The sequence below is a fragment of the Rhopalosiphum padi genome, chromosome 1 (assembly GCF_020882245.1).
Source record: "Rhopalosiphum padi isolate XX-2018 chromosome 1, ASM2088224v1, whole genome shotgun sequence".
NCBI lineage: Eukaryota > Metazoa > Arthropoda > Insecta > Hemiptera > Aphididae > Rhopalosiphum > Rhopalosiphum padi.
Genome location: NC_083597.1, coordinates 29,972,719 through 29,990,454, shown reverse-complemented (window position 1 = coordinate 29,990,454; position 17,736 = coordinate 29,972,719). Strand labels below are relative to the sequence as shown.

General features: G+C 32.4%; 1 protein-coding gene across 1 annotated transcript in view; it reads right to left on the bottom strand.

The window, feature by feature from the left end:
* Positions 1–391: 391 nt before the first annotated feature.
* LOC132922545 (uncharacterized) overlaps positions 392–17,736 on the bottom strand; it is a 34,389-nt gene continuing 17,044 nt past the window's right edge. The window contains exon 3 of the mRNA XM_060986118.1: positions 392–3,842. Coding sequence (XP_060842101.1) covers positions 2,374–3,842 — 1,469 coding nt within the window. The 3' untranslated portion in view covers positions 392–2,373. The remainder of the gene's footprint in view (positions 3,843–17,736) is intronic.

The following is a 17,736-nucleotide window of genomic DNA, read 5'->3' as shown; positions in this document are numbered from 1 at the left end:
TACGACGAATACGCGCAAACCCACAAAGGTGTAGTTCATTACGATGTATTATTTCGTATTATTAGCCCTCCGACGTGTGTTTCGTCGGAAAAATATGGTAATAATATTACGTTCGGAAATGCATATCATATAGCGTACGAAATCCACGCCCCAGTCGTAGTCATCGGGTTATTCGATATCGATCCATTGTCGAATCGTTGCGGTTTCCGAGACGATATTTTTTACGATATTATGCATAATAACATTATTATAATTTTGCGTAGTATTAAATTTTAGCCCACGACGACAAACAACGACAGCCGGACGATAATAATAGCAATAATAGTATAATAATTGTCAATATGGACCGACGGCAAAACGTCAAAAAGGATGATAAAATATTACAACCAACTTGTTCTTTTTTAATAACAATTTAATTCAACTATCAAAAAAAAAAAAAATAAAAAAAATAATAATAATAAAATAAAATAAAATACAATACAAATGCAAATAATAATGATGAGTTTTACAAAATAATAATCGTTATAAATATTACACGGTTACTCTATAGGTACACACACACAGATACGTATTATAGGTAATACGTAATAATCTAACGTACAAATTTCATTTTGGTAGTATATAATATGATAAAATAAAAACATTAAATAATTATTTTTCAAGTTCATTAACGAACGCGATAATATTTCAAACAAGTCTAAATAATCAGATAATTTTCTTAATTAACATTGCGCAGCAATATAATATTATACTTACGTAACATATATATGTATTTATGTGATATCTACATTACCTAATAGTTTAACATTTCTATTTTCGTACTTATTCTATCTAGACACATCAGTACATCACATATCATAATATTGAATTGGGTTCAAACAATTTGTAATTATTTTATTATCTACGATACACCTGTAATACATAATAAACGGCTTTATTTTATTTTCAATTTAATACATATTATATTATTTTATCACGACAATCAGGTTGGTAAAAGTAGAATTCACACAACGAAATAGAACTTACCTAGTATATAAAATATTATATCTACGCTAATAGTATACTCGTACAAACGGAGTGTTAAGCAATTTTTGTTCGACTCTGATTTTCATTAAAATAAAAATCTACCATTAAAAAAAGGCAATAGGAACGTCGGTTGACATTTTATAATAATGAATTTTCGGAGAAAATAGAAAAAATATGAAACGCGTCGTTTGTCAAACTAAGTTGATTAAAAATGTTTAAGAGACGTATTTTGTTCGAACAGGTATAAAACAAAGTACACGATGATAAAATGTGAGAGTAATATAATTGATATATTATAATTTAATAGGTATGGGGTTGGACCACACCTCTATCTAAACAGAATCTACCGCTCAATATAATATAATCAAAAGTCTAATTCGATAAATTATAGCTAGCACCTTACTTGGTATATACGATGTTTTACTTTCTCGTCCAAGACAATAAAATGCCAACTTGGGCCTGGTCTACAAAGGCCCAACCAAACACTTCTGCTCTTGCAGTCCTGTTGCTCTATCCTTTTTTTTCTCCTAACAACACATAAACACACACACACACATATACATATATACATATACATAATATTAAACTATGAAACATATGATTTGCAACCTAAAAATACTAATCCCTAATAATACGATTGCTTGACTAGGTCGATTTGTGATATTTACACGTAATAAAATATGAACGTACACACAACGTAATAATTATCTATGATACTATTATTGTTGTTATTATTATTATTCTAGTGTTATACAATAGCGTGACGTGCGGGAGCGAGTGGCAAACGACGACAAAAAGCCATGGTATATTAAATTTCAAACGAAAAAGATGAAATAAATACGTTATAACTGGTTGGTTTTTTTTACAATGTTAAAAGTAATAGTAATAATAATAATGATGGAAAAAACAAGTTTTTGTCCGCAGGCAATGCTTTTCACGATGAGTTATCCGCAGTATTGTAACGATTATTTCTTCCACGCAAAAACAACTGCTATGACGACGACGGAGTTGCTTGTTCTCGTAGTAGGTATTTTAATTTTTTTTTTCTACTAACGCTTTGCGCTCGTTCATTCTCGACGTCCTTGTTTCTTGTTCAGCTAACGCACGCCCACGCCGGGGTCACACACGTTTGGAATAGCAACAACAATAATAATAACAATAATAGTTGATATATACTATATAATAATATAATAATAACATATTTCATGTCGTTATTATGTATCGTATCGTATTGGTGTGCACACTAGACACACAGTGGCCATACACTACCGACGCGTTCAAAATGATAAAATCAATAATAAAATTTAAAAAAAAAGTCTTTTTCACATGGTATTAAGAGGGTGGTTTTTACGCGCCGACCCGTCGAGTAGAAGCGTTCCTGGCGGCCACAGCATGATTGCTGCGTCTGTGCATTTCTTTTTCCTTGTCGACATGGTCGGCCACGTCAGCAGGACAACGTGACGGCGGCGCCTCCACGTAACCACTCTCATCGCTGTCCTCCTCTGACAGCGAGTCCAGGTCCATGGCGATCTTCTTGCACGCATCTGACCCACCACTGGATATGCTCTGTAGGCTAGGTGTGGACTCGTCATCCGGATATCCGCAGTCTTTGTCCTCATCCAAGTCCTCCTCGTCCACGTCCAAATCATCATCACCATCGTCGTCTGGGCAACAGCCTTCAAACAACAGCTTTCGATTTTTCACCAGGTTGTTGTAGGCGCCTAGCAGCTCCGAGTCCGAGCTCATCCGTTTGAACTGATCACGACGTTTACCCACACCTCCACCTATGCTTTCGAATAGCCTCTTCCGATCCCGGACCAGGCTGTTGTATTTGTAGCACACGTCTTCCGGACCTTGTGGACAGTCGACAATCACCTCGTTGTATTTGGGAAGCAGTTCATGCTGCTGTTGCTCGACACAAATTGTCGATGACGAAGAGGACGAAGTGGACTCTTGATCTTCGGGCACGACGTCTCGGTAAGACGGTAGTGATTCAACCGAATCACAATCTACGTCTTGAGATGATTGTGCGTTATCATCGGTTAATCCATCGTCCTCGAGCTGCAGGTTTTTGGCCAGGCGGTTTTCGATCTCGCCCACCATTCCAGTGGCGTCGGTAGTGCCCTCAGTTGCGGAATTAGTAGCGGCGGCGACGGTGGCGGCAGTAATGGCTGCGGCAGTGGCAGCAGCTGTCTCCCTATAACCATGAAGTCCTCCCAACCGGTTGCGCAGCGTGCCAGTCCGCAACCGGTTCTCGGCCCGGCACCTCCTAAACGCCGCGCAGGAGTCGGTCGGTTCGTCATCCTCTTCCAAGCTCTCTTCGATGGACACGAGCCGCGGCGCCGACTTGGACCGCTCCAACGGTGGCCTGTAATTATGCGACCCGGTGGATAACAGGATCTTTCGCCGGGGCAGTGACGGGTTCTCGTACACGCTGTTGGCCAATGATAGTCTAGCGTTCTGCCGGCTGATCTTGTCCCGCTTGAACTCGCTGAGTGCCTGCGCCAGGCGCCCACGCAGTTGGCCCGCGATTTGCCTGGCTACAGACTCCTTGGTGCACACGACCGCGTGGCATCGGAGTTCCTGCTTGAGCTTGCGGCCCTCGTGCCGGTACACCCAACAGAATATGCGTGGGAACTGCGGTGAAGCCAGGCAATAGGTGACCCGGTGGCTCCAGTACTCGGTTAGCCCGTGCTCCTTGGTAAACGCCTTCAGACCCGACTGTGTGATAGTCAGCTTCATGTGCACGTCCGGTTTCTGATTGCACGTGTAGTTTTTCCAAAGACTACACAACGGCTTTTCCACGCACATTTCACCTGAAACCAAAAAATTAAAACGTTAAATAAGGTTAAGAACAGAGGTTTGGAAGAACTATAACGACAATACGAATATATAGTTAATACAGTTTGTGTGGGTGGTAATAGGTACAAAGAACCGCCGCGAACTGGATACCAAGTTTACGACTAAATGTATAATATCGAATAATATCGCTTGAAATGTTCGTGAATATATAGATAGATGTAATATTGTATTATTATAATATTTTACTGGTAGACAATTGTATACATTACCGTTGGACAGATAATATGTACACACGAAGACGATAAAACTCAGTAGTTATTATTTCTAGAGCTCTCAACATAATTATCATCACCCTTCGTTGTACACATATGTGCATAATACTATATAATATCATTAGTTAGTTACAATATTCTCATCACGCAAGTGTAGAACAGTTCGTTCGCGTGAAGCACTCTCAATTTGGCAACAGCCAACTTATATATTATGATAGTATTATTATGCGCGGACTTTTCCAAGTTAACGCGTCCGTTGTCGTGCAAACAGACAATAATATGTCATATCGCACACAGATCACGATTCCCAGTTTCTGCACACCCCTCCCGTACTTTTGCAGATCCTTACTAAGTAACTTGTTATTGCGAGCGCGTGCCAATACCGGTTCCGCGATCGGAACGTCGCATAAATACAGCGTAGGTGTGGTGTAGGCGGTGATTGCCGTGGTGGTATAGGTGGTGGTAAAGGTATAGTGTATGCGGATGACAACAATACAACAATATTTCGATTAAACATCCGTACTGGATTCGTAAATAGAAATAATCAGCGATGGCTTTCTAATTACTCAAAATGGTGCCTTGTGACTGCAGAAACTTGAGAAGATTTTTCACCACATATAAATTATTATCATTATTATTATTATTATAAAGACACACACCCATTCATACACACCTGAATATAATTTTGGATGTAAACTGCTGAATAAAATAACGCGTAGTGATATAACCTTATAACAATGTTTAGAGAGATAATATTCTTATACATTTTGAACTCAAATATTATCAAGTTCATTTATGTTCTCATATTACGACCTATACCTATTAATAATATCCTTCTTCTGCAGTTGACTAAGTTTGCGGGACCAATCATTTCTTACAAGGTCGTTGGAACATTTCGTTTGACAAAAATAAAAATAAAGTTGGGTAGATACCATACACTCTGCGCGGTAATTAAAAACAATTAATAGGCATTTCTATATCGGAATCCTATGACCTAATAATACTGTATATTATATTTTTCGATAAAAAGAAGGTTAAAGCGTCACAGGACACCGCCTTGAGACGACTAGTACAATGCGGCCGGCAACATATTCACCTATAAAACAACGTGTTCGGACACACAAATCAATGTAGTCACGGTTCACGGACAATATATTTCAAAGAAAATAGACGAATTTCAAGGTTTTGCGTCAAATGTACGTATTTTATATAGACTGTCACCACGATCGCGCGTACACACGTTCCGGTGTGTTCTTTCTGTGATATTAAACATAGTGCAGCGTATCGACGACAACGACGATCGGGTTGGAACAAAGTTTTCCATTTCTTTAGTGTACACCGTATACGTACAATGTTTTTGACACGAACCAGCGGCGAGTACGGATGACAATCCTTTTTTTCTTTATTATTTTCATTTAACAATGATTTATTCCACGACGCGACATCGGTGCGAGAGTCGCGTGACCCAGCCCACGTATCGGACACCGTTGTTATTATTTTAATGGACGATATTATACTTCTTATTGTTTTGACGTGAATACGACGAGTACTCGCAAAACGTTAAATTATCGTCCATATAGGTATGCCACACCCCCTAGAAACTCATAGTAGAGAAAATTACGTTCCAAATCCGTAGAATGTCTATAATGTAAAGGTATAATATTATTATACATACTAAATACCTACCTAAAAGTATCTGAATACAACATGACATAATAAATTACTATAAGTATTGAACTCGGCACTCTTATTATGATTACTCGTAAAAGTTTTCACGCCGATAGTTTCCATCACGGTCCAAAAATCGATTACATTATATTATGTATCCAAGACTAGAGGTGAAGGTCAAGTATGCAATCAGAATATACTGAAAGTGGTGGTGTGTATAAATTAATGAGCGATAATGTGATTATGATGTACTATGTATAATATGTATGTATGTATGTATAACATATGTATGTATGTATGTAAGTATATTATGTAAGATATAGAAACATAGATTTTGAAATATCATTAAACGCGTCCATCACACGATATATTTTGTTCATCGACAATATATAGCATTTGTATATATGCATACATATTTAACCGTTGCATTAATTGCAGCTCGGTTATTTTAAAGTATATTACACACGTTGCATTGTTGGCATATTATATTATTGTGCATTTATAATATAGTGTTACATACTTCATATTTATTATCAATATTAATTATATTACACATCTATCTGTGGATAACATGGCCTGAACATTATTCCACACAAACAAACATGAAAATAAATGGATATTTGTATTATCCTTTATATATTATTATAATCGGCACCATGAATTCCTTAGCGTATATAAATATATGTATAGTAATACATATAATGTGTGCGTGCATTGGTATTTGAGTCGTGCGAAAATCAATCGGAATGCGATGTGAAAGTAACCGTATGCGCATGCCGACACTGCGTGCGAAGTCGCTCAAGGAAAATCGAGTTGATGTTAAAATAAAAAATAAGCAATCCTGTCAAATAGGATGTGGGGTTCGAGGAGAGACAGGACACACACGAGGAAAAACACGGCAGTTCCATAAAACACGCCTATTATTACGACACTACTCTTAAACGTTGACCATCCATCGCGGGAAAAAAGATGAATGAATTGGATAGGTAGGTACACGGTGTGTGATTGGTTCCAGAACCTAGGAGTACTTGTTCGGATAATCTCAGTGAATATCGATACGCGAATTGTATTTATCCCACCATTAAAACACTTTTGTTATTTATCTCGCATATACAGTCACTTAGTTAATAGTATATAACATTAAAACATACGCACTAAATACATTATAGAACCAAACCAAAAATAAAAAGCACCTTTGGTCTTAAAAATCGCATGAAAATAAAACTGAAAGGAATATTATTGTATAGTTTGTGCCTATACATATGTATGTATGAACTTAACTATGTTATGTTATTAGTTTACCATATAACAAATGACTACAACAACGTACGAGGGAAAAATAACTATAAGAAACAATAAATTAGGTCCCTCGGGGTTCACTGTACCTAGTTAATGAGACAAAGTCACGTGTATGATACGAGCAGAACAGTTTCTTCTTAGGTGATAGCAATACACACACACACACTACAGTATCATATATTTATTTATTAGAAGCAGCTATATAGTATAACATATATATAAGTGGGTCAACCGCATTGGAACATCTAAACGAACGATCTCCGATGTTATTTCAGGTCAGCACAATATAATATTAAAAATTATATTATAAATGATTTAAAAAAGACCTTATCCGACGTGCGCCAGGTCTAAAATCTAATTATAAAATATCAAATCAACGAAAATAAATTACAGAACTCATATTAGCACAATATATTTGATAATGCATGATATGTATATGATAATTAGATTATCTTCACTAGTTCAAAGTACCTAATATCTATATAATGTTATTATACAAGCAACTGGTACTTTATCACAACCAAATATTAAGATATACCTACGTGGCTATGTATAGGTACATACAATAATATGATAAAATAAAAGGTATTGCTTAAATAAAATTATCCAACCTATCACCCCTTGTACACAAAAATAAATAATTAATACAATATTAATATAAATCTGTGTAATTTATGTACAATATGCATTTTAAATTAATTAATTTCATAATATAATCTCACACTCTCACGATACATATTTACAATACTCATCACGCTATTTATTATATTACAATAAAATATAGAAAGTCAGAAAGTGGATATTATTTAACAGAGCTGTCATTTAAAATTAACAATGATAAGAACTCGGTCTTAGGATGAAAACTCTATATAAATGTATTTATTTGAATCCTACTCGTCGTCTATTATAATAATATATATATTAATATATTATAAGCACGATACCGATATTATAAGAGATAGTTACGCAACAAAATTAACTCCATATATCGTCCATCCTAATGGGGATCCGCTTACGGCAGACCGCGTTCACACCAAATACGCATATGTTATTGTATGTTTCCATGTTACTCTTCTCCGGTCGCGGGAGACCCGGAACTTTGTACGGCAGCATCATTTCCGAAACCGGTTCATGACTGCAGCAACATAATATTATAATGACGTGCGGCGAAGAAGGAACAACATACGAAACAAAAATGAATGCGTAGAATACGAAAAAAAACCGACCGGGTTATCACGCTAGGCATTGGGTGCCGACGAAGAAAACGGAGTGAGATACAATGTAGGCGATTAAGATTTATTTTTTTATTAAAAAATAAAAAATAAACTATACCTGATCTTGTGTAGGTACCTATTATAATGTATTAAACCATTCAGTGTACTACTGCGGTTCCGATCGATCCTACGTTAACAGTGTACATCATTATTATGTATTACGATTTGGATGGGAACTACGTTTACGGATATACGTTTTATCAAACACGCCAAAGAATTGTATTCAAAAGTGGAAGAATTTGACTTTAAATCGATGCACAAGCTTAGATACGTAGCACACAAAATTGTATAGGTACTTCAATAACTTCATTCGACTAACATTATTATCATTTCGTCTTTGGTGTGTTTACCGCCAACGATAACTTATAATTTATATTTTTTTAAAGTAGAAACTTATATCTTCTTATTCAATATACAATATATAAGAATTAATAACATTAAAAAAAAATTAATATTTACATTTTAAGGGAACTTTGAATAATTGTAATGCCATTTAAATTGAAAACTATTCTTTCATAAAAACAATATCGAAACGTAGAAGTACTGGCAAATTTGCTCTATTATATTATTTAACATGACAGTAGCTATTGCTGTTGATCAGTTGCTGTGATAGAATGAAAAAAAACGATAACTGATAATTCGATTTTAACTTATCAGTTAATTCTAAAGCCGTATGCCCGTATGTTAGAATTTGTATAAATATCCAACACACGAATAAAACCTGGAAACTTCCATTTCGATTAAAATATAAGTGACCATTCTTTTTAGAACACCTTGTATAGAAACATTAGAAACATGAAAACTGTCGATTAATGCAGTGACGCACGATGGTATTTACGAAGAGCAGACGATTTTAAATCCGTCTAAATCCGTCTAAGACTAAGGTTATGAATAAAAAAAAATTATATTTATTCACTGAGGAATGTACTCAGTGAAGTTGGCCTAAAAACATTAAGCAATGGTAAATGACAAATGTACGCGTATAATACTCGTATGCACATAAAAACGCAATAGTAAAATGTTCCAGTTGAGTGTATCGGAACACTGCAGTCCTAATGATAGATGAACGTGTATTTTAAACGAGGATACACGGTACAATGGTTTTCCGGTGTAACGTATTCTGTGTTAGGCCTTATGACATTTTGAATAATAATTATACGTAGAGAAAACACAATTTTTACCTATATTATTCAAATATATAGGTATAGTTATTAATTATTAGTTATTATAATATTATACCCATTGACTAGGATTTAAAGCCACTTATAATTGAAGAACTTATGCGTATATTGTCACAGTGTGACCTAAATCCCGTTCAACGATACAAGCCAGCTGTAAGTATATTTATTAATAATTCTGACTGATTTATGTTTTATGAAAATAAATAAGTATTAAAAACACGAATACCTAGTATAAAATAAATAATATAATCCAATAATAGTTAGATAAAATATAATACTACGAATACAGACGCTATCCAACTATCTAAACACAAGTTAAAATAAATTCTATGAACTTTTTCAATTTGTTTTCTTTACTTTTTCAATAAGTAGGTATCATTTTTTGAATACTCATCGGTGTAGATTCCGAGTACCTATTATATAATTAAAATGTTTTTGTTTACGCAATATTTAATTTTATTAATGTAGGTATGTGAAAATTGCGTGTTTAAGAACCCCCCTCGTGAATACAATTGACTTTAGTTACGTTAAAAGTATATCTATCATAATCGTGTATGTATCAGCGCGAGTATCTGTGTATCATTTACATAATATGAATTATCCACTATTTTTCCACCCCTAAACAACAGTGTTTACATACAGAGGTTTTTTATTTTTGCTGTAACGTCTCGTCAAGTGAACCGGTTTCGCACGACATTCAAGTTACCTTACACGGTTAAACGGCCCCCGTGCAGTCTGAACCATTAAAGTGGACGACCTTGATCTCGTCGTTTGACTATAATAATGTACACTTTCGCACACCGATGTCATTGTGGAAAATAGTAATGATCGTACAAAACTTTAACGAGGTGTTTTATACTTTAATCGAATACATTTCTATAAATATAATCCAGACATATTACATATTATATATCATATGATCATAATATTTTATTATATTGTCTCTGTACCTACTGCAGAGAAATAATTTCGTATTTTTTATAATAATATATGCGAATACTATAATAGGATGACGTTTTACAGGATAGCCCTAACGTTCCGGGCCAATGAGTATATGGAGCGCGTTGTGCGTACGATGTATATTTTAATGGCGGTGCCTAATTAATATTTCGACCGTTAAAACGTCAGCTATGATGACCATATAATATACAGTATACAATATACATGTTATTACAATACGAAGATATGCGCCGTATTAAACTGTATAATTTATTCAATGGTATAGAGAATTAGTTTAAAAACGCATGACTGTACAAAGTTTATCCGGCTATAACCGTTTTAAAAGTTGCGTCTAATATTATAATATTATTATGAATCGTATGTAAACACACCGCACTAACGCACGACCTGACGCACTAGTTCTAATATTATACAGTACTCGGATTATTTTAATTACTTTTTTAATACGCTATTTTCATTGTGGGCTTAAACATTGATTATTTCTGTTATTCCTAACACCCAAGTAGCTGCTTGAACATTGTGTTTTAAAATAATCATTTTACACTACATAAGATTTTCTACACATAGCAACGCCACATACCTATCACCAAATACACATTAAAAACCCGTTCATTTTGAGAAAAATAATTTTTTTTTAATTTTTGTTTTTCTATTAACCGATCACGATTACAACGCTTATAATAAAATAATATATTTTCAATTATTTAGTCATCTACAGAAATGAATGTTTTCAAACGATACGTTTTATTATTGTTTTTATTGATTGATATAATAATTATTTTACAACAACTGTTTTTACAGAACTTAATAATAATGTAAGTACTCAATTTTATTTCATAATAAATTACCGTTAAAACCATTTATATGTATACCAATAGTAGAATTATAATTATAACAGCCTGAATTTAAGGTAATATTATAAGTTTATATCATCGTTTCTATAACGGACTATTTATACGTATTTTTTTAGAATTAATTGTATACCTATTGTAAAACATATTAATTTTATTTTAAATTATTGATATTTATCTATTCGCGCGTACATTACACAACATACGTGTAATAATGATTACAGGTTTGGCTGTAATTTAAAATCTGCGAATCGCCAATTATAGATGCTCAATACTTTCGAATATTATTACGATAGTAAAATTTTGTTTAAACGCAAGTCATTGCTGAACAGTTAGTATAGGTACGTAGTACATAGGTAGTACCACCAAGTTTGATGAAAAATATAAATAATTATTTACATATGATTGAAAACAACATATTATAATAATACCTACGTTGAATAAATTTTATGAAGTGTAAATTTAAGTTGCACATTACATAGTGATATATAAGTATTGGTAGATATATAATTGAATTTTTACATACGCACATACATTTAGTTAAACACCACAGCAAACACGTCATACCTACTTATCTATTACAGATTTTCGTAACGATATTATTGCCGGTTAGGGGATATATATAATATAGTGCAAGTATAGAGGAATACACTGCAATATAATATTATTACAAGGCGAATGTGTACAAGCTGCAAGTCATTATGACATTATTATAATAAATCGCGCAGGAATAATATTTACCGACCCATAATATGCTAAGCATGCTAAGCACTTATAATAGTAGTGTACCTATAGTAATTATTTTTTTGTCTAAGAAAAGGACGACCAGTAGTCGCATAATTATATTATTATAATATAAACTATACAGAGATACAAGCGTCGATGGAAGTCTAGGATCGCGGTTAACTAGAGTATGTTGACCTAAATCACCAAAAGACAAATTAAGTGTTTACTACAAAGTTCAGTTATTGGAGGTGGTGGTAGTGGTATGGTGGTCTCCATGACAGATAAAGTGTAACAGACTCGTGGCCCATATTTGGCAAATGCTAATCCCACCTATATAGAATTATATCATATACCTATATAAATTTAACACTATCCATGTATACGATAAATATCATTTTAGGTGAACGGGTATGCAAATGTTTTCGGAACACAACATATTTTATATTATGTACTTTACAATAACTCCAATAATTAATAATGCCTGTACATTTTAACACTAATTGCGTATTATTATTAAACATTTGTCCATACAAATTTTGAAATACGAGAAAAAATGATGATAAAATAAATTCACAAGTGTCACACGATTATGAGCCATACGTATAACGAACGATTAATCTTCGATACACCACTCTAATACTTTATATAACAAAACAATGACGTTAGTTTGTACGTCAACACTGATTTAAATAATCAAAAATAATCCTTCTACTGTGTCAAGTGCCGTGACGTAAAACGATTATTGAGTCGATTATCCTTAACAAAAAAAAAAAAACAAATGCGCACTTTTGGTGCGTGGCTGTCGCCTGTCGATATTATATTGGATTGAGAGAAAAGAATTACAGAGAAATGTGTGAATCCGGTCTTAGAGTAATCGAAGGTCGAGAGGGTTATATAGACGTAGGTACCTATACCTACTCTTAAGTGGAGAATCATTAAACCTATGATTTAATATCTAAGCCTTTCGAAAATGAGTTTTAATTGATACCTACATATTGATCACCACTCGTACATCATAAATACGAAAACAAAACTAAATATATTACTTGAAACTAAATTCGACATCAGACCACTGGTTAAATATCAAACGTAGTTGTAAGTGAGATAATAGGTACATACATCAAGTATTTTTTCCGCACATAAGATATCTAAATCATTCTCTACACTGCTACAATGTAATACAGCATTGTAAATTTATAACAGTATAGCATGATTACAATTTATAACTAGACTCATTAATAACGACATCCGGTACGTTCAAAAAATCATTGTCACCCTATATATGCGATGTTAACAATTCCATTAAAGAGGTACAAAATTAATTAATGACGAATAAAACTCAACGTTAGAACTGGAATTAACTAAAATTCAATTCCGCAAGAGGTCATGCCCTTATTTATGACAAATAATTTGAGTGACTAATTTATATATATATAGGTATCATGTATCACATCATAAAAAATTCACCCACGTTATTATTTATGCAATTACTTAAATCAACTAGGATCAACTACCGTATACAAGATACATAAAATAAAAGGCAACAATAATAATTGCGTCGACTAACCATACTAACCATAAACTACCGATCCATAAGACAATTTTAATATTTCGGACCTACGTAGGTATTGTTTAATAAAATGTTTATTAACCAATTATAATTAACGGTTAAACAGGAGCGACGATAAATGAATTAATAGGTAGTACGAATATATCACGTGATCAAAAATAATCTAGTGTATTAGAATATTTCACTTAAGTATACATATTATAGTATTTATAATATTGATATCACATTATATAAGACTACTGAATACAACAATATACGTAATAACAATTATTCAAAGTATTTTCAAAACGTCCATAGAATGACGTATATTATGAGGTGTTTGTTTTCATACGATTCAAGCGATAAAAATAATAATGCGTCGGATTACTATATGCAATCATAACATTTGAGATTCTGTAAAATAAAACGCAACCAGAAATGCATCTTTGTCTAGGTAGATACTCGTATAATTCCGTTCGACAGATTGTACACTGTTTATCACTCATAACTATAAGTAGTATCAATGTACTGTATTTTTGAGGAAATAATGTAACACAATAAGAGTTGGAGTAGGTCTTCAATTAACCATTTTATCTTAATTGTTTTATAGCTTTACCCCCGATTAACTCAATTGTAATTTAATATTATACATTCTTATCTTTTGAGTGTTAATGACAAATCTAAGAAAATAAAGACAACACGTTTTAATGTAAGTATATATATAATTTTTAATTTAACTAATATCTTGATTGTAGTATAAGAAAAAAATGCTTTACGATTATACATCCATAATACTACTTTTTTATATGTATAGCATTTTATGAACACATACTTCAATGTTATTGAACGTATAGAACTTTTCGAACTTGCAAATATATAAGGCAGTAATAACATATCCAATTTAATGACAGCTTAATAACTGTCTAACAAATTATTATGTAGAAGGTCGCATCAATAGGTAGTCCAGGAAAAACCACATCAAATGTAATCATGTAATAAAAAATTTAGATGGATTTAATACCTAATTGATAACTTTTTAATATTTTTTTCCATACAAAATTTGAGGGACACGGTAGTATATTATATTATATTAACATACATACAAACATCATAAGAAGTATGGTTAGCCATACGTTTTTAATACCAACAGCGTATTTCTTATAATTTAATATGACTATATCAGAATAAACCATCAATAGGACAAATAAATATTAGTTTAAAAAATATGGTAAATAGCTTAATATTTATTCTATAGTAGGTAACAATATTAAAATATTAAAAATTACTTTTTAATTAAACTTCATATTAAAACATACTCGCAAAGAAATGAAAAGCAATATTAGAACAAATAATTATAGACATTATATATTATAATTCAACTAGTAGGTACTTTAACAACTCTTTTCAACTGTTAACATTGGCTTTGAGTAAAAAAATTTGATCTCAAGGTTTTTAAGTTTTGTAATTATTTTAATGAGTACAATAAAATGTTTTTTCTAATTATTAAATCAATTATTTATTTTTCAGAAATATTAATCATTTGTATATTTTTAAAGTCATCATTTCGTATTTTGTTTAGAAAAATATATATGATACGAATTAATGAGAAACTAAAACGCATAAATACAAATGTTCAATTATATAGTAGTGTGCAAAAAAAACAATAGATCAAATTTAATAGATCACTGCATACGTAGTACACTGCTATTTCAATATTTTAGTTCTGAGAAGCACTACCAGTTTTACATAATTTTAAGTATTTTATTGACAATTAATATTTTTATTTAGATTTGTGTATTTTTTTTTTATCTTTATTTTGAACTGTAACTGTTACTGAGATTGGTACATTTTAAATAAAACAATATTGTCCTGAAGCCATGAAAAACTACAAGTTTCAATTTAAATGAAAGCTAAAATATAACATTTCTTTCTAGATTAAATTTATCTTCGATGCTAATAATAATGTTTTAGGGAGACAATAATAATGATGCGTTCTTACCACTGCTATAATTAAACAAACTATCTCAATAAGAAGCATGTTTACTTAAAAACCTACAGAGCATTCAGGAAGCATTTTTCTGGAAATATAAAAATCTATTGGTCATGCGAAATACAACGGTTCATTTTTTTTCTCTGTAATATGAAAATCGTAGACAGTTTATTTTATTTTATTCAAATTTTTTTCGATTTCCTTTTTGCAGCACCACCGCTATTTCATAATACATACAAATACTATAATATAATCGTCTATACCTAGTGCTCACCGTTGTTGCATTCAAGAACCACTGTAATTTCTTATATGTATATTGCATACTATATATTGTATATAATACACAAACAGTTTATTTTCTTTTTTATCTAGGCTTAAAAAATGTGTTTTGGGAACCAATTGCTCTACTCGTCACACATTCCTGAAGAGCTACGGTTGGTGTTCGCTCGCGCACGCTCGTTTTTATTTTACGATGCAACACAAAACGAAGAACCTAGCGTAGTAAAGTCATGCTAGTACTACAACTATAAAATATCTATTTTTTAGCAGTAGGAGTATCTACCAACAGTAGTACATGGAATATTAATAGTGGTAGTGGAAGTAATAGTAATATTATTTATAAGTATAGGTAGTAGAAGTTGTCCTTTATTAGAAATCGAAAACTGGGAAGAGTACCGTGTAGTGTCCGGAACAATGAGGGCCTCGGGAGTGATAACAAAAGCAATATTGGCGGCATCATCAACGACTATCCGACATTATTATTATATTATTATTTTTATTATGTTTTTTATTATTATTATTATTATTATTTATATTAATCAACGATCGCATTGTTGTCGTCGTCGACTGTCCGTCATTGCACGCGCACGTGTTCCCGGTCATGAAGTGTTCCCGCGATACACTACCTAGGCGACGATACAATTATTGCAGTATGTCTGACTTTTTGTCACTCGAATAACTACTAATAGCAATAACTATCCATATCATACATAACACTAAAAGTATACGAAAGTACGAAATTACTTTTATAGCGATGATGGTGTACTCCATCAGCAAAGGATACACGAATGTAGTGTTGTTATTATTATTATTTGTATCGTAAACATTCCTACGGGAGAAACAAGCCAACCAACTGACCTTCGACAACTATAATAATACATACAATAAAAAACTGCGCTACTACCACACCACACCGTTCATCGACTATCAATACTAACACTAGTACTCTGAATACTGTTGATTATCAAAAGGAAGAGGAGATGAGCAATACGGTAATTATTATTTTATCCCTGGAAAACGTACACAGGACAAACAGGAGAATTTTATACAAAGTAAATAACAATAATATAACACTAATTGTCCAAAATATAGGTGCACAGCAGTCAACGCCATTTATGGCCCGGATGGACGAGAAGTGCTGGTATAGGTAGGTACTTCTGAACTAGTGTACCTACTACCCAGTATAGTATGTATCACTGAGAATTTCCTAAACTTTAAAACGATGTCGATTACGATCGAAATCAAAATCAAGGATATAGAAGCTGAATTATTATGCATAAAAAGTACATTATATATCTATAAAATATGTTTATATAACATTAAACAATTATATTTTAGCATTCGTTATAACGTCATTATATTGCATATTATATATATTAGGTATTAATACATTTAATAATTAAAAATGAAACCGGACATAGCCGTATATAAAGATATTATTGAGTATAAGAATTGATTTAAATTAATTTTCTATCTCTGTATACTTACCAAAAACCTATTTATATGTATATACACGATATTACAATAATATTATGTCTGTGTACACAGAAAACATACAAAAAAATATCATGCTTAAGTATTGTTTATTTTCAAATGTATATTTTAATATAATAACGAATTATTCAGTGATTTTAACTTTTTTAATCAAGTGTTTACAACAATATCAATCCAATGAAAAAAACTAACTGAAAAAGTAAATATAACGGAATATCTGCGGTTTGTTTTAACTGTCAAAATATACTGAAGTTAACAGTGACTGGTATTCATTGAACAATAAAAAAAAAAAAATCATACATTGCAGTATAAAACATTCTACTCTATTTTATTTAGTAAATGTTTGTTCATTTAAATTGCACTAA